We start from the raw sequence: 24272 nt of genomic DNA on the forward strand, positions 1-24272 counted from the left end.
CAGGTCAGAGGCTAATACTGTGGCAATTAACTCACTTCCTGACTCCCAGACTCTGTCTACAAGGAACAAATAAGGAGTTTGATGGAATACTTCCCACTTGCCTAGGTGGGTGCAGCTCCATCAACACTCAAGAAACTCAAAACCATCCATGACAAAACAGTTACTTGATTGGCACCACATCCACAAGCATCCAATCCCTCCATTACCGATGCTGAGTAGCAGCAGAGTGTACTATCTACAGGATGCACTGCAGACATTCACCAAAGATCCTTAGACAGCATTTTCCAAACCCACAACCACTTCCATGTATATGGAATAGATCTGGCTTGCGTGAAGTGATCTTGCATTGACTATAAGTTAGATGTTACTGGAAAGGTATGCAGGGTCCTGTTTGTTTCCTGAAGCAGATGCAGTTTCTTTTTGTTTGTTTTTCCTTTGCTTCTGCTGTTTACCAATAACAAGTACTATTGTTTACCAATAGTAAGTGTTTTCAACATGTATGCTTCCGCATTGAACAATGAGCAGATATTGTGTTTTGCTGGGGAAGTGTGGCACTGTTAGACGGGATTCTAACATGGTATGTTGCTAAGGACGGAAGCATGTGTAGCCTGACTTACGTAGCTGCAGTTACAACGGTAGTCAGTCAGATAGGTGATGATGTAAAATGGCAAAACATTGCTATGTGCCCGGACGAAGCTTTTCTTTTTCAGTTTCCTCCCATTATGTGCACCGCTTGGCACAATTCACGGTGGCCGTGATTGGCCTGGTGCATGGCCGAGCTTTAACTATGACACTGGAATTCTGGGCAGTATGGTTGGGAACTTCTGCCACTGCTAGAACTGATATGTGAGGCACCATGGAGGTGGGGCACATATGTGATGAGGTGAGCTGTGGAAAATTGAGTGAGAAAACACAATACGGCTGACAGTTTGTTAGGTTCAAGAATTTATTTTGTGCATTTTTAGGCTTTTTTGTTAATTAAGGTACTAATTATAATGGCATTTCATGAGAATTAGAATTAGACAAGAATTACTTTCAGAATAATGTTCATTTACTATATTTGATTAATGCAAACAGCAGTAAATTTTCAATTTATACCCACAACACGATTATAGAACACAACTTTTATTTGTGTAGCGTGATGTCCTTCACAAGCAATATAAACATTCCTAAAAAGGCAGCCTCAAATTTGGAAATTCACCAAATTATTAATTATTAAACTTAATTTGTAAACTTTAATTGAATAAGGAAAGCTTACGTGAATTTCTACGTATTATTTCAAGGTTCCAATTCAAATTGAAGTACATTTAAATGCAGAATTGTCCTATTTTAATAAGTTTCTAAATGCAATGGATATAAAACGTAAAAGAACCATTAGATGATATGGTATCACATTCAAACAGGAAAGGAATCTTCCATGCCCTTGACTCACAATCCATACTATTTTTCATAATTAATAGCTGAAGTCCTTGGCAGTACTCATGGGAAAACAGAGGACACAGTGTTTTGTATTAAAGGATCATGTAAAGGAATACTGTAACTGGGCATGTCAAATTCTATTTTTTAAGCGATAGACTGGAAACATTACCTGGCTTTGGAGATTGAAATTCATGATCCTCTGTAACTTTAAATATAATGTTATTATCCTTTACCAATTTTGAAACTGACAAGACATAGCAGTAGGAACACACATTTTGGAGTTGGAGTTCAAGACTCGGGCCCTGGTTTTTGTTCCTGAGAGCAGATGTGGGAAAATCCCACGCCCATGAATCTGAGTTGTAAAAATGGCGGTCTGCACCTTTTACTTTCTCTGGAGGAGTCGACTAAATTGGGAGTCAGGTTGGGCAAGCTGGGAAGAACACAGGAGGCTGCCACTTCCTGAGACACACCGGCCAGAAAGCCAGCCCTGGGTTCTGGTCAAAAATGAAAATAAAAGAACGAAGCACAAAACATTCCTCCAGCCCTCACTCCCCGTCATCCCCACACAACTGCCATACCCCATCAATGCCAGCCATTGCTATCCAAAGCCCTCTACTCATTCCTTATGTTCCCTTATACTTCACCATTGTGGAGGAATTTTGTATTTCCTGAGGATCCATCCTGTCTGAGCAGCACAAAGAACATCCTTGGGCTCTACTTGCTCTAAAGGATGCTCCTGTCTTTGGCTGTGGTGGAGTTCCTGCAATTTGGCAGCAGCACTGCAATGATTTGGTCTTGCACCTTTGTGAATTTGAGCAGACCTATTATTTGGGAGTACAATATGTGGATTTCCTTATTGAGCCTTCTCGGCTGTTAATGACAGACATCTGTCTAGCATCTTTAACTTTGTGAAATTCCTAAAAATGCTTCGTGGGAGCATTATCATCAAATCTGGTACCTAACTACAAAAGAGGATACTATGAAATTTGTGTTATCTGGCTCGCACCAGGAACATGAGGGGCTGGCCACTAATAAAATGCCAGTGATCAGGCATTTACTGCAACAATGGAGAGTGAGAGAGATTGAAAAGATATAGATTGACTTGCCTGGAAATGCTTCAAGTATCTCAGAGGGGAAGAGCTGATACATTTACACAACAAAGCTACCTTTTCTACAGCTTAGTAGAGAAAAAAATAACCAAATTGTTACTAATAGCGGGAAAGAGATGGATGATCTAAGAACAAATACTGTTCTGCATTCGTCAAGCTGATCTCCTGTCATGCACCACTTTTTGATTGATGCGTGAGAAGCATTGCTACCCTGTTGACTAAAGAAGGGGAAAGAAGACAAACGAGGTAAACATAAGTAAATAGTTTTAATTTGGGAATACCCTCAGCAGAAGTCAAAATGTTTAAAGTGTATCTGGTTTGTTGTTATCAGGCGAAATCACAGTTAGTGAAATGTTCCTATTGCTGCTGTGTCAGGTAAATATTGTGACTGGTGAGCAAAAACTGGCTCAAATGTTGATCTTAAGGAGCGTCATAAAGGAGGAAAGAAAGGCAAAGAGAAAGTAAGGTTTAGTTCAAGAATTTGAGAGCTAGACCCCAGGCAGGTGAGGACACTGCATCTCGAAAATTGGGGATGCCAGAATTCAACAGCACATGAAGTGAGGCAAAGTGGAAATGTGCAATGTTATGGAGGTAGCAGTAGATCCTGGTGTTGGAAAGGATGCATAGTCAGAAGGTCTTGTCAGCAATGAGTGTTCAGGACATGGGTGTGATAATGATGGGTTTGAGTGGGGTATCGCAGCTCTGACACCATTGAACTTTCTGGGCAATCTCTGCAAACATTAGTTTTAGCAACTTTTCTATTCGGAATTTACATGTGTCTGGCTCCAAGGACCAATTTATAAGCACACTGACAGCCTTGCATATTTAAAAAAAACACTTCAGAATGTCTTTAATTTGAAAAAGCTTTTGAGAAGTGTCTTTCAGCTTTCTTTGATGATACTAATTAGAAAATTAACAAAATCAATTTTAAGAGCCTGAGAATCATTCTATTCATGGTCTAGCTAAATGCCACAGATTCATCTGAGAAAATGATATACATCACTGATTGAAAAATTGCCAGATGTAACAATAGTTCAAAGTCAAATCTCTGGATAAAAATATGTCCACAGTCAGAGAAATGCTGCAGCCTCCAAACAGAATCTTTAATTGTAGCTTTAAATGACAAAAAAAACCTAATGGTTACATTTAGGCATTTCAGTTACTGTGGGAAACCGTGGCATGTCAAATACTCTGCAAATTGATTTTAGTAATTTTGATATTTGTCAACAAGTTGAGATCATAAAATATGCACATATGGATTATGCATGTTTTCATATTATTTGTCATTATAAATGGTTACATGCTGTAAGTGCATTTTTCATTGTAAAATATGGATTTCCTTTTTATAAATGTGAACTTAGGACTTTTCAATTCTAAGTTTAACATAAAATGTGTTAGTGTGTAAATGTAAACCCTGCTGTGATATGTTCCAACACAACGCAAGAGCTATTACAGTCTATAACATATCGCTCGACCTGAAATCTTAATGGGAGCATAGAGCTATTTCGAATTTTCAGCATTTTCAGTTCATTTCGTCAAAATAATTACAGGATCCCAAATTAAATTCAGTTGACATCCCTTTCCCAACATAAGCCCCGCTTAGTAGTTAAAATGAAATTAGTGCTTCACAATAAACTTTCATTCATATGAAAAATACCAACAGAATTTATCGATATAATCAAACAGGAAAATGAAAACTCGCTAATGAAAATGTTAATCATGGTTCTCACAGAATCATGTAGGCACAGGGAAGTGTTCCTTGCAGTACTTAAAACATCAGTGGCAAAGCTGTAACCGTTGCTCTGTCCACCTCTCAACTGATTTACGAAACAGAGTTTTTGTCTGGAAATTTGTCCTTTTCTTCCATGCTGTCTAAAGGTAGTATACTGTCAGTTATAAAAGTCTGATTTCTGCTCTATGTTATCATGATATTTAATACCGTCCAAAAAAACCCACAAAAGACAATAAAATGAAGCACTTACATGAGGTTAAGGATGGACATTTGTCATGCTGCCGAATCAGGTGAGTAACTCTCAATAACTACTGTCAACACTTCCTTTTTTGGAAATGAAAGATGATATGTGATATGGAGCTTTCAAGATAATGCAGCTAATGAAAGATTTTTGTCTTTAAGGAAGCAATTTCAGTCCACTGCAAAGTTCAGTATTAACCCTGTCTTTGATGAAATGTATTAAATTAAATGGAAGTTTATTGACAAGCTTAAGTAGTGCAACTATATCACATTTAGCATACTTTTACTTCCTCACTCAATTCCCTGAAGTTGACTCTCCCAACACCAACCCGTCCAGAATATCTTCTGGACTGCCTTGAGTTTCTTCATAAAATGCTTTATTTGGATTCACTGAAATATAGAGCTTTGGTGTAAGCATTGTGCATTATACAGGTGAAGAACTTTTTTAAAAGTGTCTGCCACACAATTGATTTATTGCCAAAACACTACAAATATCCATCCAGGTGTACAGATTTCAATTATTATATTGTGACTAGATATGGACTTGGACCGTAGAGTCACAGAGATATACAACATTGAAACAGACGTATCAATCCAACTCAACCATGCCAGCCAGATAGCTAGTTTTGGACTCCCCCACCCAAAAGAAAAGGCCTTGCCTATTTACCCTATCTATGTTTCACCTGGTTTTATAAACCTCTATAAAGTCACCCCTCAATTTCCACCTCTGCAGGCAAAGTATCCCCAGCCTATTCAGCCTCTTGTTATAGCTCAACCCTCCAACCCTGACAACCTCCTTATAAATTTTTTCTAAACCCTTTTAAGTTTCACAACATTCTGGGTATAAGAGGGAGATGTAATCCCTATAGTTTGTAGCAGTGATGTTAGTGCTAACACAATTTGCTCACTGTATTTCTTCTTGCTTCAGTAATCAGGATCAGTAAGGAGATCCCATCAGGTAGAGCAGCAGGCCGAGGAGAGCAGATGTCCATCGGATGTTACACAGTAATTGCACAGGCATTTAGCAGAACAGGCCATATTAAGTTATTCAGTAACCCGTTTCAGAGATAAGTATTTTTCATTTTCCTCATCTCATTCCTCAATCCTGAATCCTGCAAGTTTATTTCCTGGTTCTTGGCTTGCCATCCAGAGAGAACATCAACCCTGCATCCAGCCTGCCCAGCCCTGCTAGAACTTAATGCATTTCAATCAGATTCCCTTTCATGCTTCTAAACTCTAGTGGATACAGGCCCAGTTGAACCAATCTCTCCTTAAAGGACAAACCTGCCATCCCTGGTGTCAGCCTGGTGAACCTACATTCCTCTGTGGAAAGTATTTCCTTTCTTCGGTAGGGAGGCCAAAGCTACATTAGATAATCCGGGTATAGTCTCAACAAGGCCCTTATTACCAACAGTAAGATATCCTTACTTCTTAAATCGTCCTGCAATGAAGGCCAATATACCATTTGCCTTCTTGTTGACTTCTGGCACCTGGCTCCTACTTTTATTGGCTGATGTACCAGGGCATGCCGATTCCTTTGCACATTCACATTTCACAAGATATCACCATTTAAACAATATTCTCCCTTTCTCACTGATAATTTTACATTTACCCACATTGTACTATATCTGCCTTGTGTTTGTCCAATTACTCGATTTGTTTAAACTACCTTGAAGCCTCCCTGCATCCTCCTCATATCTCACAATACCCTCCAGTTTTGTGTCACCAAATTTGGAAATGTTGTAATTAGTTTCTTCGTTCAGGTTATTTATATATATGTTGTGAATAGCTGGAGCCCAAGCTCTGGCCCTTATGATACCCCACTAGTTACTGCCTGCCAAATGGAAAAAGATCCATTATACCCCCTCTCTGCTTTCTGTTTGTCAACCAATTTTTCATCCATGCTAATAGATTACTTGTGATCCCATTGGATTCATTTTGCCCACAAACCTTGTATGAGGGATGTTATCAAAAGCCTTCTGAAAATCCGAATATAACCACCTCCTCTAAATCCCTTATCTTTTTTACTGGTTACATTTTCAAAAAACACAGTTAATAATGGCTGGCATAGTGGCTCAGTGGTTAACACAACCACCTCACAGCACCAGGGACCCTCAGGCAACTGTGTGGAGTTTGCATATTCTTGCCATGTCAACGTGGTGCTCTAGTTTCCTCCCACAGCCAAAGATGTACAGGTTAGGTGGATTGGCCATTCTAAATTGCTATCGGGTCTAAGGATGAATAGGTTAGGTTGATTAGCCTTGGGAAATGCAGGGTTACAGGGAGTGGTTCGGGGGTGGGTCAGGGTGGGATGCCGTTCGGAGGTTCATGCGACTCAATGGGCGGAATGGCCGGCTTCCATACTGTAGGGATGCTAATATTCTATGAATTTGCGAAGTATGATTTGACTTCCATAAACCCACGCAGGCTTTGTCCAATCTTTGCAAATTTCTGTTATCACATCTTTTGAACAGCATTTTCCCCACTACTAATGTTAAGCTTAACTAGTCTGCAAATGCTTTTATATTCCCCTTTCCGTCCATTTCTAAAAAGTAAATCAAATCCGGAGGGGCTGTTTCAGAGTCGGCAGAATGTTTGAAGATGACTATCGATGTACCCAATGAGTTTTGAGAAGATTTGTAGCTCAGGTTGAGGTTCTGGATGTGAGTTTGCTCGCTGAGCTGGAAGGTTCGTTTTCAGACGTTTCGTCACCATTCTAGGTAACATCATCAGTGAGCCTCCGGTGAAGCGCTGGTGTTATGTCCCACTTTCTATTTATCTGTTTAGGTTTCCTTGGTTTGGTGATGTCATTTCCTGTGTTGGTGATGTCATGGTGATGATGGGTGTTGGGATGGTTGCTTCTGTAGTTCAGTATTTGGTCCGTAAGGCATAGGTCCACTAGACTCATAGTCTCGCTACCTGGAACACCAACTTACAGATTAGCCAAGGAACTACACCAAAGACTAAAACACCTAGTAGAAGACTCATGCCACTCCATTCACTCCACCCAAGAATTCCTGAACACCATCAAAGACACCAAGATAGAAGAGGATGAAATAATGGTCTCCTTTGACATAACAGCCCTGTTCACATCCATCAACATCAACCTGGCCAAAGAAACACTGACTACACTATTAGAAGAACAGAAGACACATACACCAGACACCACCAACCTCATCAGCAAGGACAACATCATCAAGCTAGTGGACCTATGCCTTACCACCCACTTCACTTTCAATAACAAAACCTACAGACAAACCAACGGTACACCCATGGGATCTTCGATATCAGGGTTCTTAGCAGAGGCAGTAATGCAGAGACTTGAACAAACAGCTCTGCCAATCATCCAACCCAAACTTTGGGTCCGCTATGTGGATGACACCTTTGTCATCACTAAACAAAACAAATTAGAAGAAACATTCAAGACCATCAATAATACCCTTACTGGCATAACATTCACAAAAGAGGAGGAAAACAACAAGAAACTGCCATTCCTAGATGTCACAGTAGAGCGAACAGTCAATGGGGAACTTCAAACCAGCGTCTACAGGAAAACAACACATACGGACCAAATACTGAACTACAGGAGCAACCATCCCAACACCCACAAACGAAGCTGCATTAGAACATTATTCCAACGAGCCACCACACACTGCAGCACAGAGGAACTATGCAGAGCAGAGGAAAATCACCTATACAGCGTATTCAAAAAGAACGGGTACCCAATGAACACAGTCCGCCGATTCCACAGCAACAAACCCAAACAAACAGACAAAACGGGCTCAGAAACAATAACCACACTCCCCTACATCAAAGACATTTCCAAACTGACTGCCAGACTACTCGGACCTCTTGGCATCATGGTAGCCCACAAACCCACCAACACACTAAAACAGCAGCTAATGAACTTAAAAGACCCTAAACAGACAACAAACAAAATGAAAGTCATTTACAAAATACCTTGCAAGAACTGTGACAAACACTACATTGGACAAACTGGCAGAAAGCTAGCCACCAGGATACATGAACATCAACTAGCCACAAAACGACATGACCCACTATCACTAGTATCCTTACATACAGATGAGGAAGGACACCATTTTGATTGGGGCAACACATCCATCCTCGGATAAGCCAAACAGAGACACGTACGAGAATTCCTAGAAGCATAGCATTCCAACCGGAACTCCATCAACAAACACATTGATTTGGAGCCCATCTACCACCCTTTGAGAAAAAGAACAGGAAATGACATCACCAACCCAAGGAAACCTAAACAGATAAATAGAAAGCGGGACATAACACCAGCGCTTCACTGGAGGCTCACTGATGATGTTACCTAGAATGGTGATGAAACACCTGAAAACGAACCTTCTAGCTCAGTGAGCAAACTCACATCCATAAGGCTTGCTGCTTTTCTTTGGTACTGGGACATGTCTCCTCTTTGGATCTAATACTATCTCTACTTTACTTTGCCAGCCACAATTGAGCCATTTGTGCCAGATAGGAAAGATTAATTGTTACAATTCAAACACATATTCTTTTAACAATAATGATTGTTTACCCAGTGGCACCTCCTTCAGTAAGGTCCCCTGATCCATCCTTGCAAATTCATACTTCATACCATTATCATTCTCTTTGTTTAGATTCAGGATCCCAGTTTTGGATTCAATTGTGTAGGTCTCCATCTTAATGAAGACCGCCATCTTATTCAAGTTCAATAACCCCAGCACATGAACATTGTCATCCATTTTAATTACAATTTTTGCGTCACCTATCTATGTCCTGCTTCACTGCATCTGCTTTCTGCACTCCTGGTCCACTGCTCACAGCTACCATTATTACTAATTCTACATCCACACATCTCCTCTCCTGCCATTAGCACTCTCTTTGTCTTTGCTGTTGACATCCTCACCATCAGTTAAATTGGCTCCTCTTCCCCTTCTGTCAACAGCTTAAAAACCATCATTTCCAAGCCCCCTTGAGTTCTGAAGAAGAGTCACATTGGATTCCAAATGTCAAACCATTTCTGTCTCTACAGGTTGCTGAGTTTCTCTAGCACTTTTGGTTTCTTTAATTATTACCAAATCCCCTGTCATCGATATTTTGTGGCCCATAATTGGCCGGAATCTTGAGCAGAACAGGTCTACAAGTATAGCAGTCACATGGTCTGTATTAAGGAGCTAATAAAAGTCCTGAAGTCTTCCATGTTCAGCATGAACACGCAGCAGAATGGTCAGCGCAGGCAGGCAACAGGTCTTTGAGGATCTGCCGATGACAGTGCATTGGTAACTGATTCAGGAATAAATAACCCACCTAAAGCTTCATGTCATCTCACTCTGTGACCTATTTTGTTTGTCAGATTAAGGTCACGTCAGTAATAGATCATACCACCATATGTTATTCTTTGACCACAGTAAGAATACTATCTTGAACTTCACTATTTCCTGTGTCATTTCAATCCTGCTTTTCTGTGAACCAATATCTGAGCATATCTTCAAAAATTTTCATATAACAATTGTTTCTTCTATGCTTCAGTGCTTTTTTTAAAGCTCCTTAGTCCTTGGAATGCTCCTTCCATACAATATACAATGTTACTTACTTCTTGGGATAGCAATACCAAGATCAATTATTTAGCATCTTTTCCCTTTATTTGTGAATGGCGGCAAAGAAAAGTCAGAATCTGTCATAGCACAATTTTGTAGAAATTACCTATCTGTGATTAAAATCTAGCTAACAGGACCTTAACAGGACCTTTCAAAACAGGGAAGAACTGCCTTGCCGAGAAGCCAACGTATGTAGTGAGAAGGCTGAAGAAGTAGTGAGAAAACAAGTGAGTAACTGTTCTTGCTGGAGCCAGGAGATTCAGGCTACCTGACTGTGAGGGCACACAGCAATTGGTGCACTCTCCTCCAGGTAGAGCTCCAGGCGTGGCCACCATTCCTGCCCTTACGAATGCCTGGCAGCCCTTGGAAGAGTTGGATGCCATCCTTAATAAGGGCAGCAGCTACTTGATTGGCTGCGGCCGACAAAATGTCATCACTTCCCGTTGACCCTCACCAAAACAGGGCTGGCCCTCCCCCCGAATCCCTTGGAGCCCCCACCAGCAGGACCCTCACAGTCATCAGACAATCCAGTCCATTGGAACAGCTTTCCGCTGGAAGCATTTATATTACTTAGCTCTCTTATACATAGCCTCACCAAGCATTTCCTTACTGTTCACATTAAAATTAATTTTTGTGCTCCATTCTCACTGGTAGTCAACAACTCCTTAGCTCTTTCTTCTTGCTCTGGCTGTCCAGGTAGTGTTATGGGCTGGTCACAGAGTTTTTCGAAGGTATGATGCACACAGCAGAGTCCTGTATTTAGAAGGTTGGTCCAGGATGTTTTACTGGGTATGGTCCTGTCAGGAAAAGTGTTCTTTGAGCAGACCAATCTTCTGGCCCATGTCATAAACAAAGCAATCTTCTTATTTCTTATCAAACCCACGTAGTAGTGGAGAACATGCAAGCAATTTAATTGTGATCAAAGGAGCCCTGAGCCTAGGGAAAACCAGTTAAAATACTGTGGTCCCCCTCGTCCTCACACACCACCCCACCAACCTCCGGATACAACGCATCATCCTCCGACACTTCCGCCATCTACAATCTGACCCCACCACCCAAGACATTTTTCCATCCCCACCTTTGTCTGCTTTCCGGAGAGACCACTCTCTCCGTGACTCCCTTGTCCGCTCCACACTCCCCTCCAACCCCACCACACCCGGCACCTTCCCCTGCAACCACAGGAAGCGCTACACTTGCCCCCACACCTCCTCCCTCAACCCATCCCAGGCCCCAAGATGTCTCTCCATATTAAGCAGATGTTCACCTGCACATCTGCCAATGTGGTATACTGTATCCTCTGTTCCCAGTGTGGCTTCCTCTACATTGGGGAAACCAAGCGGAGGCTTGGGGACCGCTTTACAGAACACCTCTGCTCGGTTCGCAATAAACAACTGCACCTCCCAGTCGCGAACCATTTTAACTCCCCCTCCCATTCCTTAGACGACATGTCCATCATGGGCCTCCTGCAGTGCCACAATGATGCCACCCAAAGGCTGTAGGAACAGCAACTCATATTCTGCTTGGGAACCCTGCAGCCCAATGGGATCAATGTAGACTTAGAACATAGAACATAGAACAGTACAGCACAGAACAGGCCCTTCAGCCCACAATGTTGTGCCGACCATTGATCCTCATGGATGCACCCTCAAATTTCTGTGACCATATGCATGTCCAGCAGTCTCTTAAATGACCCCAATGACCTTGCTTCCACAACTGCTGCTGGCAACGCATTCCATGCTCTCACAACTCTCTGCGTAAAGAACCTGCCTCTGACATCCCCTCTATACTTTCCACCAACCAGCTTAAAACTATGACCCCTCGTGCTAGCCATTTCTGCCCTGGGAAATAGTCTCTGGCTATCGACTTCACAAGCTTCAAAATCTCCCTTCCCCCACTGCATCCCAAAACCAGCCAAGCCTGTCTCTGCCTCCCTAACCTGTTCTTCCTCTCACCTATCCCCTCCTCCCACCCCAAGCCGCACATCCATTTCCTACCTACTAACCTCATCCCGCCTCCTTGACCTGTCCATCCTTCCCGGACTGACCTATCCCCTCCCTACCTCCCCACGTATACTCTCCTCTCCACCTATCTTCTCCTCTAACCATCTTCTGTCTGCCTCCCCCCTCTCCCTATTTATTTCAGAATCCTCTCCCCATCCCCCTTTTCTGATGAAGGGTCTAGGTCCGAAGCATCAACTTTTGTGCTCCTGAGATGCTGCTTGGCCTGCTCTGTTCATCCAGCCTGACATTTTATTATCTTGGATTCTCCAGCATCTGCAGTTCCCATTATCTCTAAAATACTGTGGTGGTAGGCACAGGTAGCGAGCCCTGCAGCAGCATGTGGACTGTGAGATCCAGAGCATTGTGCAGGCACCATGTCCTGGGGCAGTGAGACCAGGAGCAGGCAGTTGTTCCCGGGGGCGGTGAGTGCTGGGAACAGGCAGTGTGTCCCAGGGGCGGTGAGTGCTGGAAGCAGGCAGCCCGGGGGCGGTGAGAGTGGGAACAGGCAGCCCCTGGACAGTGAGAGTGGGAACAGGCAGCCCCGGGGCAGTGAGAGTGGGAACAGACAGCTCCGAGCGGTGAGAGTGGGAACAGGCAGCCCCGAGGTGGTGAGAGCTGGGAATAGGCAACCCTGAGGCGGTGAGAGTGGGAACAGGCAGCCCCAGGTGGTGAAGATCTGGGAATAGGCAACCCCGGGGCGGTGAGAGCTAGGAATAGGCAGCCCCGGGGTGGTGAGAGCTAGGAATAGGCAGCCCCGGGGCGGTGAGAGTGGGAACGGGCAGCCCCGGGGCGGTGAGAGTGGGAACGGGCAGCCCCGGGGCGGTGAGAGTGGGAACGGGCAGCCCCGGGGCGGTGAGAGCTAGGAATAGGCAACCCTGGGGCAGTGAGAGTGGGAACAGGCAGCCCCTGAACAGTGAGAGTGGGAACAGGCAGCCCCGGGGCAGTGAGAGTGGGAACAGACAGCTCCGAGCGGTGAGAGTGGGAACACGCAGCCCCGAGGTAGTGAGAGCTGGGAATAGGCAACCCTGAGGCGGTGAGAGTGGGAACAGGCAGCCCCAGGTGGTGAGATCTGGGAATAGGCAACCCCGGGGCGGTGAGAGCTAGGAATAGGCAGCCCCGGGGCGGTGAGAGCTAGGAATAGGCAGACCCGGGGCAGTGAGAGTGGGAACGGGCAGCCCCGGGACAGTGAGAGTGGGAACGGGCAGCCCCGGGGCGGTGAGAGTGGGAACGGGCAGCCCCGGGGCAGTGAGAGTGGGAACGGGCAGCCCCGGGGCGGTGAGAGCTAGGAATAGGCAACCCCGGGGCAGTGAGAGTGGGAACAGGCAGCCCCGGGGCGGTGAGAGTGGGAATGGGCAGCCCCGGGGCGGTGAGAGTGGGAACAGACAGCCCCGGGGCGGTGAGAGTGGGAACAGGCAGCCCCAGGGCGGTGAGAGTGGTAGTGGGAGGGCACCACGGTAACATGAACCTCAGTGACTGTGCCTGACTTTGGTGTGCTCGGTATTGGCAGCTACAAAAATGAATTGGCCCAACAGTGAAAGATGGTACTTGATCATTGGTGACTTTGAGGTTAGTTGGGTTTGGCAAAGCAATGATGGTGCTGAACTAGCTCAGAACTCACATATACATGGGCTTCTGTTGAAGCCATATCTTTTCATTTTCTCCCATTCTTAAACTCTCAAAATGCTGCTGGATTATAGAGACAAATGAAAGATTTTCCAATGTATTTTGTTGTATTTCACTGTAAATGCACATGACAATAAATCATTGATTCATTCAGTATTTTTTCCTCCTCAATCTTTCCCTATGTGTGTTTGCTGAAATGTATTATTCTAGGTAACCCTATAATTTCCAAGTGCTCCGCCAAGGCCCAACTCAACAATAAAACCGAGATGACAAAGTGTGGGGCTGGATGAACACAGCAGGCCAAGCAGCATCTTAGGAGCACAAAAGCAGATGTTTCGGGCCTAGACCTTTCACCAGAAAAGAGGGAGGGGGAGAGGGTTCTGAAATAAATAGGGAGAGAGGGGGAGGCCGATCGAAGATGGATAGAGGAGACAAGAGAGTTGCAGTGGGACAGCAATCCTTTGAGATTTGTTCGGATGGAGGAGGGTAACTTCTTTAGGTTAGGTATCCCAAGTGTTCAAATCACAGGGGCTCGTTTGCCACTGAGACGGGTCACCAATGAAAGGATTTCACTGACCGATTGCTTTTATCTCTAAATCTCAAAATCCATGACTTTCTGTGAAGAAATTCTTGCCAAAGTTCTGGTCAAGAATAAGAAGAAATCTATATTAGATATATACACTCAGGTTCAAATGAATCTCTTGAAATGTTATGGACCAGATCAGACCCCCTCAAAATATTTTGAGGAGGTAGCCTGGACCCGAACTTTTTAATGCAGACATAACGTGCTGTATTCCATGAATGGTAGTACCACGCGATGTTAAGCAAAACATAATTTATTTAAATATTGTAGTTAAAATACAACCAATGAAAGGAGAATTTAGAATAACAACTCTATTGGAAGACCTAACAGAATAATAGATGAAGTAACTATTACTAATTAACTGTTCCGATATAGTGACATCCCATAAACACCACCTTGGCAAAAAAAGGAAAATCCGGAAAATTAGATTTGTCTCACAGGTTACCCAGCAGTAGAGAGAAACCTCAGCTTCTAGCTATAACCACGAGAGGGAAAAGATACTTCTTCAAGCCCATAACAGCAATTGCTTAAAGCTAAATGTAAAAACTTTGAAAACTAGAAAACCTGGTCTGTGAGAGCTGGCCACACTCAGCCAGGCTACCTCTACTGTCCCAATTTAAAAAGAACCCCAAGGCCTCACAAGGTGTTTACTCTAGTGGTTTTGGTAGACAGCTCATAGCTCATATAACATAGCTTCAAAAAAAAAGAACAGGATAAAATAACTTTTTACAGGAACAGCATTGTCACAAACAGCATAAAGAGTGCAGGAGCATTCTTAAGAGGGAGATCTGGATGGCAAAGATATGAGATAGCCTTGGCAAGTAAAGGTGAGGATAATCCAAAAAGATTCTACAAATACATTAAGAGCAAGAGAGCAATGAGAAAAAGAGTAGGGCCCCTTAAAAATCAAAGGGGCTGTCTTTGTGTTGAACCTAAGGAGATGGGAGAGAGATTAAATGAATATTTCGCATCAGCTTCTACTGTGGAGATAGAAATGGAGTCTAAAGAACCCAGGGAAATAAATATTGGTGCTTTGAAAATAGTTCACGTGACAGAAGGAAAAGTGCTAGAGATCTTAGAAAATATAACGATGGATAAATACCTGGGACTATATCCAGTGTATCCCAGGATTTTCTGGGAAGTAGGGGTGGAAATTGCTGGGCCCCTAACAGAAATAACTATAGGTGAGGTTCTGGATGACTGGAGAATGGTTAATGTTGTGCCTTTGTTTAAGAAGGGACGTAAGGAGAATCCTGGTGACAATACACCTGTGAACCTGACTTTGGTGGTGGGTAAGTTGTTGGAAGAGATTCAAAAGTTAAGATTTATACACATTTGGAGAGGCAAGGAGTAATTAGTGATCGTCAACATGGGTTTTTGTAAAGAAAATTGTGCCTTGCAAACTTGACTGAGTTTTTTGAGGAATTAACCAAGAAGATTTATGAAGGCAGAGCAGTAGACATTGGTTACTTGGACTTTGGTAAAGGCTTTGACAAAGTTTCGCATGGTAGGCTAATTAGTAAAATTGGATCACACGGGATTCAGTGGGAGCTTGCCAATTGGAAACAAAATTGGCTTCACAGCAGGAGACAGCAAGTTATGGTAGAGGGTTGTTTTTTGGACTGAAGGCTTGTTCCACAGGCATTGGTGCTGGAAACATGTTTGTTTGTCATTTGTACAAGTGATTTAGTTAAAAATGTAGAAGACATGGTTAATAAGTTTGCAGATGACACCAAAATCGGTGGCATTGCGGACAGTGAAGAAGGTTATCTAAGATTATGAAGAGATTTTGATCAATTGTATCAGTGGGCTGAAGGTTGACAGATGGAGTTTAATTTGGATAAATGCAAGCTATTATGTTTTGATAAAACTAGCAAGGACAGGGCTTATATAATTAATGGTAAGGCAGTGTTGTAGAACAGAGAAGCTTAGGTGTTCAGCTAGATAATTCTGTGAAGTTTGCATCACATATAATTACGGTGTTTAAGAAGGCATTTAGCATGATTGCATTCATTGCTCAGACCTTTAAGTATAAGAGTTGGGATAGGCAAACAGGAGGCTGGAAGAACACAGCAGGCTAGGTAGCATCTGGAGGAAAGTAAAAATCAACATTTCAGGTACTACCCTTCTTCAGGACTGCTTCATATCAGACATTAAAAATCGTTAAGTTTGCAAGACTCTCCTCTACTCACCTCGTCGGAGAACCCACTCTCTACTCAAAATCCACACCCTGTTTCCAGTCATCTACAGGCCCCTCACACTACCATCACTGTTATAAATGTGCAGACCTCATCCAGCACTGGCCCTTTCCAGTCTGGTGCCACTTCCTTTGAAGCAGTCCTGAAGAAAGGTAATACCCAAAACATTGACTGCTCCTTTCCTCCAGATGCTGCCTGGCCTCCTGTGTTCTTCCAGCCTCCTGTTTGCCTACCTTGGATTTCAGCATCTGCAGTTTTTTTTACTGTAATAAGAGTTGGGATGTCAATATTGAGGCCTCTTCTGGGGAGTACCGTGTCCAGTTCTGGTTGCCATTCGAAGGAAAGATATTATTAAGCTGGAGAGGGTTCAGAAGAGATTTACCAGGATGTTGCCAGGAATGAGGGATTTGAGTTATAAGGAGAGACTGGGATATTTCTCACTGGAATGTAAGAGATTGAGGGTTGAACTTATAAAGGTTTATAAAATCCTGAGAGGTATAGATAAGATGAATGACAGGTATCTTTTCTGTAGGCAGGGGTATTTTAAGAATGGGGCTACATTTTTAAGGTGAGAAGAGAAAGATTTGATATCAAATACATGAGGGAGAATTTTTTTTCGACAGAGAGAGGTTTGTGTGCGGAATGAACTTCCAAAGGGAGTGGCAGATGCAGGTACAGTTACAACATTTAAAAGACACTTGGATAAGTGCATGAATAAGAAATGTTTGGAGAGATACGGGCCACGTGCAGGCAGGGACCACTAGATTAATTTAGGATTATGGTTGACATGGGTTAGTTGAACTGAAATGTTTATTTCCATTCTGTATGACCCCTGTTACTCTATGCTGCAATACCTAGATATTCCTTTTGACAATTTGAACTTGTTTCTTCTTGTCAAACAGTTATTGTTTAATTTGAAGTTGTGTTTCAGGTTCATATTTTGCTAACATTTACCAGCAGATATATCTATTTTAGGTCATCTCTCAGTCACCTTCTTAAAAGCAGTAAAGGTTTGGTTCCTTCTATCTTTCTTTGCACATGTGTTATCAGATGGACTCATAATGTGGGTTTGCTATCAATTTTAAGTATATTTTTACATCTCAGCCAATTTGCTGACAACTCAAAATTGGGCTGCATTGTGGATGGTGTTGACTATTGCATAAAGTTACAACACAATGTCTTGGATTTTGCTTGCATAATTTCTTGAATTTCAATCATAAATGCTAACCCAATTGTTAACAGTTAGTTCTAGGTATGCAGATGAACAAAAAGATAACACAGGAGAACTGCAATTTGATGCTTCCTTGACATTGATTTAAAAATAAGATAGCCATAAATGAAAAGGAAGTAATGTATTCTTAAACATTCCTGTTGAGTACATCACTTTACTTGCCTGTTTAAAAGTTGTTCTACAAGGAATATCTTTCAACTCAGTAATATAACGTAGATAAAATGGAAAAACAAAAGCTCGCCGTGGTCCTCAGAGTAACAAACCGCAGAATTTTTTGCATTCAGTAGAAATTCAAGAGGAAAGTTGATGGATGTCATCACTATGGGTTTCCAGAAGTCTTTTGATAAAGCCCCACAAACCTAAGGTGGAAGCCCAGGGAATTGAGCGTGGACCCAGACTCCCAGCCTCAGTGTGGACCTGGCCTCCTAGCACCTACTGACCTCAAGGAGAAGCCTGGCTTAGTCTGGGTTGGAAGGAACTCTTATTTCTCTATTTTTCTAATTTTCTTTTGCTGGACTTCTTATTTCAATATTTTTGTAATTTTTCTACCCCAAGTGTTAATACTTAAGAATCTGTACGTAAGATGGCACCATGTGTGGCAACTTGTAAACTTTTCACCCTAATTATATCGGTACATTTGACAATACAGGTAAATCTAATTCTAAAATACTGACATGGGCAGGAAATTGGTTGAGTGACAGGAAACAGGGAGTTGGAATAATAGGTACCTTGTCAAATTGGCAGGACAGAACTAGTCACATCCCAGAGGAATCTCTGTTAGGGCCTCAACTATTCACAATATTCATGGACTTGGATGCAAATTTGCTGACAATTCAAAATTGGCCTGCATTGTAGATGGTGTTGACCACAGCATAAAGTTACAACAAGATTTTGTTAGTTTAGGTGAGTGAGCAAAGTGTGGCAGATAGATTTTAATATAAACAAGAGTGAGAGAGCCAGGAGGAGGGCAGCTGCAAAAGCCAACAATCCATTGTCATGACTAATATCAATAACTGATGTCTGCAAGCCCATAAGCCATTTGTGAACCCACAGCCAGGATTGACTTCTCATTTCCCCCCAACAATCCCCAAGGACGAATCATTCTTGACATGAATCATACAGATGTATCAGGAGCAGGGAGTGCCTGATTTTGTGGGAGAATTCCAAAAGGAAGTTCAGCTCATATGTGGCCCTGTGGAGCTCTAGTCCTTTCTCAGAATGTTTGCCACAAATCATCCCACTACTTTTGAGTCCACCATCCCACTCTGCTGATACAAGACAGCCTTATTAACTCATCCAGTTCTTTCACATTTCAATTATGGTTTTACCATCCAATCTACATCAGTGAAAATGACAAGGAACACACTACACTTTAAGAACTCATTTCATGATGTTCTGCTGGGAAAACTGACAGAAACATAGAAAATAATAGCAGGCTTAGGTATTTTGGCTCATCAAAGCCACTGTGCCAATCAACATCATCATGGCTGATTCTCTGTCTCAAAGCCCCACAGAAGGATTTAGATCTTTTAGCAACTGCCATCACTGACCCCTGCTGTACGCATAAAGGCCTTAGCTGTGCAAGATTAAAAATATGAGGTATTACAGGCCAGGAGGAATGTCAAAATTTATTATTTATCGTCGATGGGAGCAACCTGATCTGAGTGCGTGTAATGGGTGGAGTGCAATAGGTGAAACAGATGATGAGGTACAGTCATGTTTCTTATAAAATATTATGTAAAGCTCTCCAATCATTAATATAAACAGGCCTCTCAGCTTTATAAAAATGTTCTGATGTTTGATTCTTTCTACCAAAGACACTTGGTCTATTCTTGTCCCTACTTCTTAAATTCTTTCATTCTATACACAACCACAATTTCCCTTTTCACCAACAGTCCTACACATTCTTTCTGCTCTGCTACAAATCACCAAAAATGCAGTTTGGCCACAGTGTCACATTTTCTACCACAAAGTAAAGACTTCAAACTGAATTTATAAACAAAATAATGCCATATTTCAATCAAATGTGAACCAGTACTTTGTGCACTCCCTGAGTGCCTGCCGTTTTTGTATTTTGTCTGTTCTTGCACTTCTGCACAGCACTGCGCAGCAATGGTGCAGTGTGGTTGATCGAAGCCCCGCTGATTTTCATAGGGGAGAATACAAATACCCTTTCAGGTTGTCCCCAAACATCTCTGAGCCTGGAAGGTCCTGGTCCAGGGGCTGGGTATCATGGCATGAATGGCAGTAATCAGTACTGCTGGTTAACATGGACCAGTCAGGTCACTGGTCGAATGGAAGTGATAATGAATGTTAGCATAGGTACTGTGGTTAATGCAATCTATGTGCATTTTAGCATATATGGGTCTGACATTATCTTAGTGGGTAATACATTTAAGACTGATATGAAGAGAAATTTCTACACCCAAAGAGTGAAGAGCCTGTCAAATTCGCTACCATGGAAAGCACTCAATGCCAAAATATTGTCTATTTTAAAGAGGGAGTTGGATATAGCAACTCAATGTGGTTTTATATGAGCTGTTCAATACATCACAGGAAATGATGGGTTTGAGTTGGTTTCTCAACTGGTTGACATTTTTTCTGTTTTGTTATAACTTCAGAATCTCAATGTCTGAAGGTATTTTGAAGCCAATACCTAATCTCAGTATCACATGCTGGTGGGGAATCTCCATACATGTCAAAGGGTTGGTATGGTTCTCCTGGAGAATAGATACATATTCCTCATTACCTTGGCATGAATTAACCATACACTGAACTCACTTTTAATACATTCTTTTAGCAGTTAGAGCCATGTTTTGAACCTACTTGTCTGCAACAAATTGTTCTCCCAAAATGTTGTTGTGCTTCAGGAATTAATTGAAATTATATAACATTTTAAAGTTATTAGCAAGATAAATCACCTTTATTGAAGCCATGCATTTTCTAAGGGAAAGCTGAGACTGACTAAGCAGTCTGCTTTTTTTGAGGGAAGTGATAATGAGGGTTAGTATCGATCCTGTGGTTAATACAATCTATGTGCCTTTTCACATATTTGGGTCCAAAATTGTCTTTGTGGTGAGAAACAAACATTTGATGAGTGTTTGTACAATTGCAAGATTTTCTTCAGAAAGTTCTGCTGGGCTCAGTACTAGGCTTAAATATAGGGGGCACGGTGAAAAAATTGACAGACGATATGAAAATTGGTAGTGTAGTCGACATAAATGCTGCAGACTGCAGAAAGATACCAGAAGACTAGCCAGGTTGTGGAGGAGCCAGACTGGTATGGACAAGGTCAGAAATCACAGGACACCAGGTTATAGTCCAATAGGTTTATTTGAAATCACAAGCTTTTGGCCTGACGAAGGGGCCATCCTCCAAAAGCTTGTGATTTCAAGTAAACCTCTTGGACTATAACCTGGTGTCATGTGATTTCTGACTGATCCAGGCAGGCAGAAGGGTAACAAATAGCATTCAACCTGGACAAGTGTGAGCTAACGGGAATGGGAACAGGGCAAGGGAATAAGTAGGATGTTGAGCAGTGTACAGCAACAGAGGGATTTTGAACAAACCCTTGACAGCAACACAACAGGTAAAAATCTCAAATGTTTTCACACTTTTAGACTTTTAAACTCCATTGAGTACAAGTCCGAATTAGTCTACGTCTCCTCATAAGAAAACCCTTCCATAATCGGAATAATCATTACAAATTTTCTTTGGATTGCCTCCAATGCCAATATGACTTTCCTTAAATAAGGGGATCAAATCTGCTCACAGTATTCCAGCTATGAATAGAGCTTTGTATAGATTTATCAAATCCTCCTCATTTTGTACTTCATTCTGTTTGAAATCTAGGCTAACAGACCATTTGCCTTCTCTATTACCACTTTCATCTGCTTTCTAGCTCCCAGAAAAGTAAATTGGTACACAATAAGCCAAAAGACTGACCAGGAAAAAAAAGACAAAATTGCTGGTAAAGCTCAGCAGATCTGGCAGCATCTGTGAAGGAAAAAAATCGGAGTTAATGTTTTGGGCCCAGTGAACTCTGAGTTCTGAGGATGGGCCAATGGACCTGAAACATTAACTGTGTTTTTTCCTTCTCAGATGCTGCCAGATCTGCTGAGCTTTTCCAGCAACTTTGTTTTTGTTCCTGGTCAGTCCTTTGGCTGATTGTGTAGCAAATTACTTTAATGGGAGCTAGAAAGATGAAAATGCAGTAATATTTCTTGCAATCAAAGCATAGTCTGAGGATCTTTCTCAAGATGAGAGTTTTGAAATAGAAAGAGATAGACAGCAGATCTTCTAGCTGATAAGGCGTGCAGTCACTCATCTTGTGATGTTAAGGCAACTGACTTAGAATTCCACAAATATATATAGAAGCAATTCAACTCGATCTGATTTTTGTCATGTGACAGGGGCAGGCATTTCAGATGCTGATGGTCCATCTTGGTTGGCCATCTGGAAGGTTATCATGTTAATAGTGTGGCTTTGTCTCCCTCATTAGAGTTTCAATTGCAAGGTGACAAGGCAACTATAAAAGCACTAATGCTCATTATAGCATAATTGGCATGGATACTCTCCTTTGCCCAGAGCTGACTGCAAACAGATGACTTGTCTCCAGGGCCTTTCAGTCAGCCGTAGTTATTCTATACAATGCAAGGGATTCAGAATCTGTTGAAAATGTGATCATGCGATTATCTTTGCCATTTTCAGAGTCGAGTCTGTCCACGTTTCATTTAAAATTTAAATTTGAAATTAGAGAATAGTTTTCTTTGGGGTTTCTGTTTATGCCCTCAGGACATAATGACATACCTTTAGCCTTGGTAAAACAAAAAGCATTCTATCTCATTTCTTAAAACACAAGTGAGAAGAGAAGTGACAAATTGAAGAAAGTATACAATCATTCTCTCAGCCGTACTAAAGAAACGGGAAATATAGGAAAGGCACACACTGGTGTTCTTTCAGTGCTACTAACAATACAAAATGGACTGCATCTGTTCAAGAAGGCAGCTCACCACCAACCACTTGAGGGTAATTAGGGATAAACAATTAATGCATCTTAGCAAGTGATACCCACATCCTGTGAATTTAAATAAAAACTAAGAATCAGTATTTTGTATTATTGCTTCTTTTTAAAGGATTGTTGATATCCACACACCATTCCCACTTCCATCCCCATCCCCGGGGACTAAATGATAAATCCACATGGTTCTCCAATGTCCACATCAGGACTATCAGTGAGGTACACACTGGAGAATCCCTTCTTTAAATTTCACAAGCACAGCATCAAATCCTTCTCCCACTCTTTACGGAAGAGTATTAACTGGGCCTTTGTGCTTTAGGCTCTGCTGCTTACAAGCTTAGTAACTGATGCTTCAACTAGGTGGACCTCTCCCTTCACAACAGACTCCTTGAGGCTATGTTCAGATGTATCCAGCATCCAGTGGACACTCAACAGCTGACTGTGCTTTGTATTGGATTGTGTTTCATTTCTACTGGAGCCTCTCCTTTGGCAGCCACCAGTACAATGGAACTTCAAGGGTACAAAATGACTGATTCTGTTACCTTAGGAGGGGCTTGGTCTGCTACCTGATCCATATCCTTTGGGATACCACTGTCCTCAGGTGGACGTCCAATTTTAGTTGTGCTACCCCCATGTCTCCTCTACTAGCCAAGGCATCTCCCCTTATTGTCTATGTCCCCATCTGAGACACTCCCTGCTCTCCCTCTAATTACAGAAAGATGTTGTCTGTTATTCAGCTGATTATGCTAGCATGGAAGGCCAGCCTCCTTTACTGCCTAATATTTCTGCCTGGTTTGGAATCTTTCTGTGTTCCTATCCTTTGGATCAGCCTGACTCACAGGGAGCTGGCCAGCTTCCACTGCTCTGCCCAATAAATCTTTTGAATTTGGCTAAAGAGTTTTTCTCACCAGCTGCAGATATCTTTGAACACCCTTCTGGTCTCCCTTATTTTTTACAATATTTCCTTTGGCAAGCTCTGTCTTACCTTTCCTGATTTCCTGTAACTGTGTAATCTCCCTTGGAATGCCTTTCTGGTCTGAGCTGTTACCAGGAGGTCCAGATGATCACTTACAATTACCCGATGGCCTGACTCAAAGGACTAATTGGAAGGCAGTTAAGTTGAACCTGGAGCTTTAGCTGCTCCATTAGAGTTTGTATTGTGGGTGAAAAGATTACCGTAAAAGAATTGAGCTCAATCTTGTGTAGTGGGTCCTCAATTTAAAATTGTTAGCCTTGCTTAAAATCCCTCCATGGAATCACTCCTATTTCACTATAGAGCCTCCTCCGACTGTACAAGGCCTTCAGGATTATTATGCTCCACCACTGTCACACGCTTGCACATCTCTACTTTTAGTCATGCCTTCAGCTGCCTAAACTGTGGAATTCCTCACCTAAACCTCACCACATCGCTATCCTCATTTAAGCCATTCCTTAAGACCTATTTTCTCAACCAATCATTTGCTCATCAGCTCTGATATCTCCTGCTAAGCATGACATTCACTTTGCTTTGT

General features: G+C 42.3%; 2 protein-coding genes across 2 annotated transcripts in view; one reads left to right on the plus strand and one right to left on the minus strand.

The window, feature by feature from the left end:
• Positions 1-9206, minus strand: part of LOC125457037 (uncharacterized) — a 33352-nt gene extending 24146 nt beyond the window's left edge. Inside the window, exons 1-2 of the mRNA XM_059649996.1 lie at positions 9065-9206; positions 1799-1913 (exon numbers count right to left, since the gene is read on the minus strand). Of these exons, the coding sequence (XP_059505979.1) occupies positions 1799-1913; positions 9065-9206 (257 nt within the window). The remainder of the gene's footprint in view (positions 1-1798; positions 1914-9064) is intronic.
• Positions 9207-15306: 6100 nt separating this feature from the next.
• The window catches only part of LOC125457215 (uncharacterized), a 30090-nt gene continuing 21124 nt past the window's right edge, over positions 15307-24272 (plus strand). The window contains exons 1-2 of the mRNA XM_059649997.1: positions 15307-15604; positions 19842-20063. Of these exons, the coding sequence (XP_059505980.1) occupies positions 15307-15604; positions 19842-20063 (520 nt within the window). The remainder of the gene's footprint in view (positions 15605-19841; positions 20064-24272) is intronic.

This window comes from Stegostoma tigrinum, chromosome 12 (genome assembly GCF_030684315.1).
Source record: "Stegostoma tigrinum isolate sSteTig4 chromosome 12, sSteTig4.hap1, whole genome shotgun sequence".
In the NCBI taxonomy this organism is placed as follows: domain Eukaryota; kingdom Metazoa; phylum Chordata; class Chondrichthyes; order Orectolobiformes; family Stegostomatidae; genus Stegostoma; species Stegostoma tigrinum.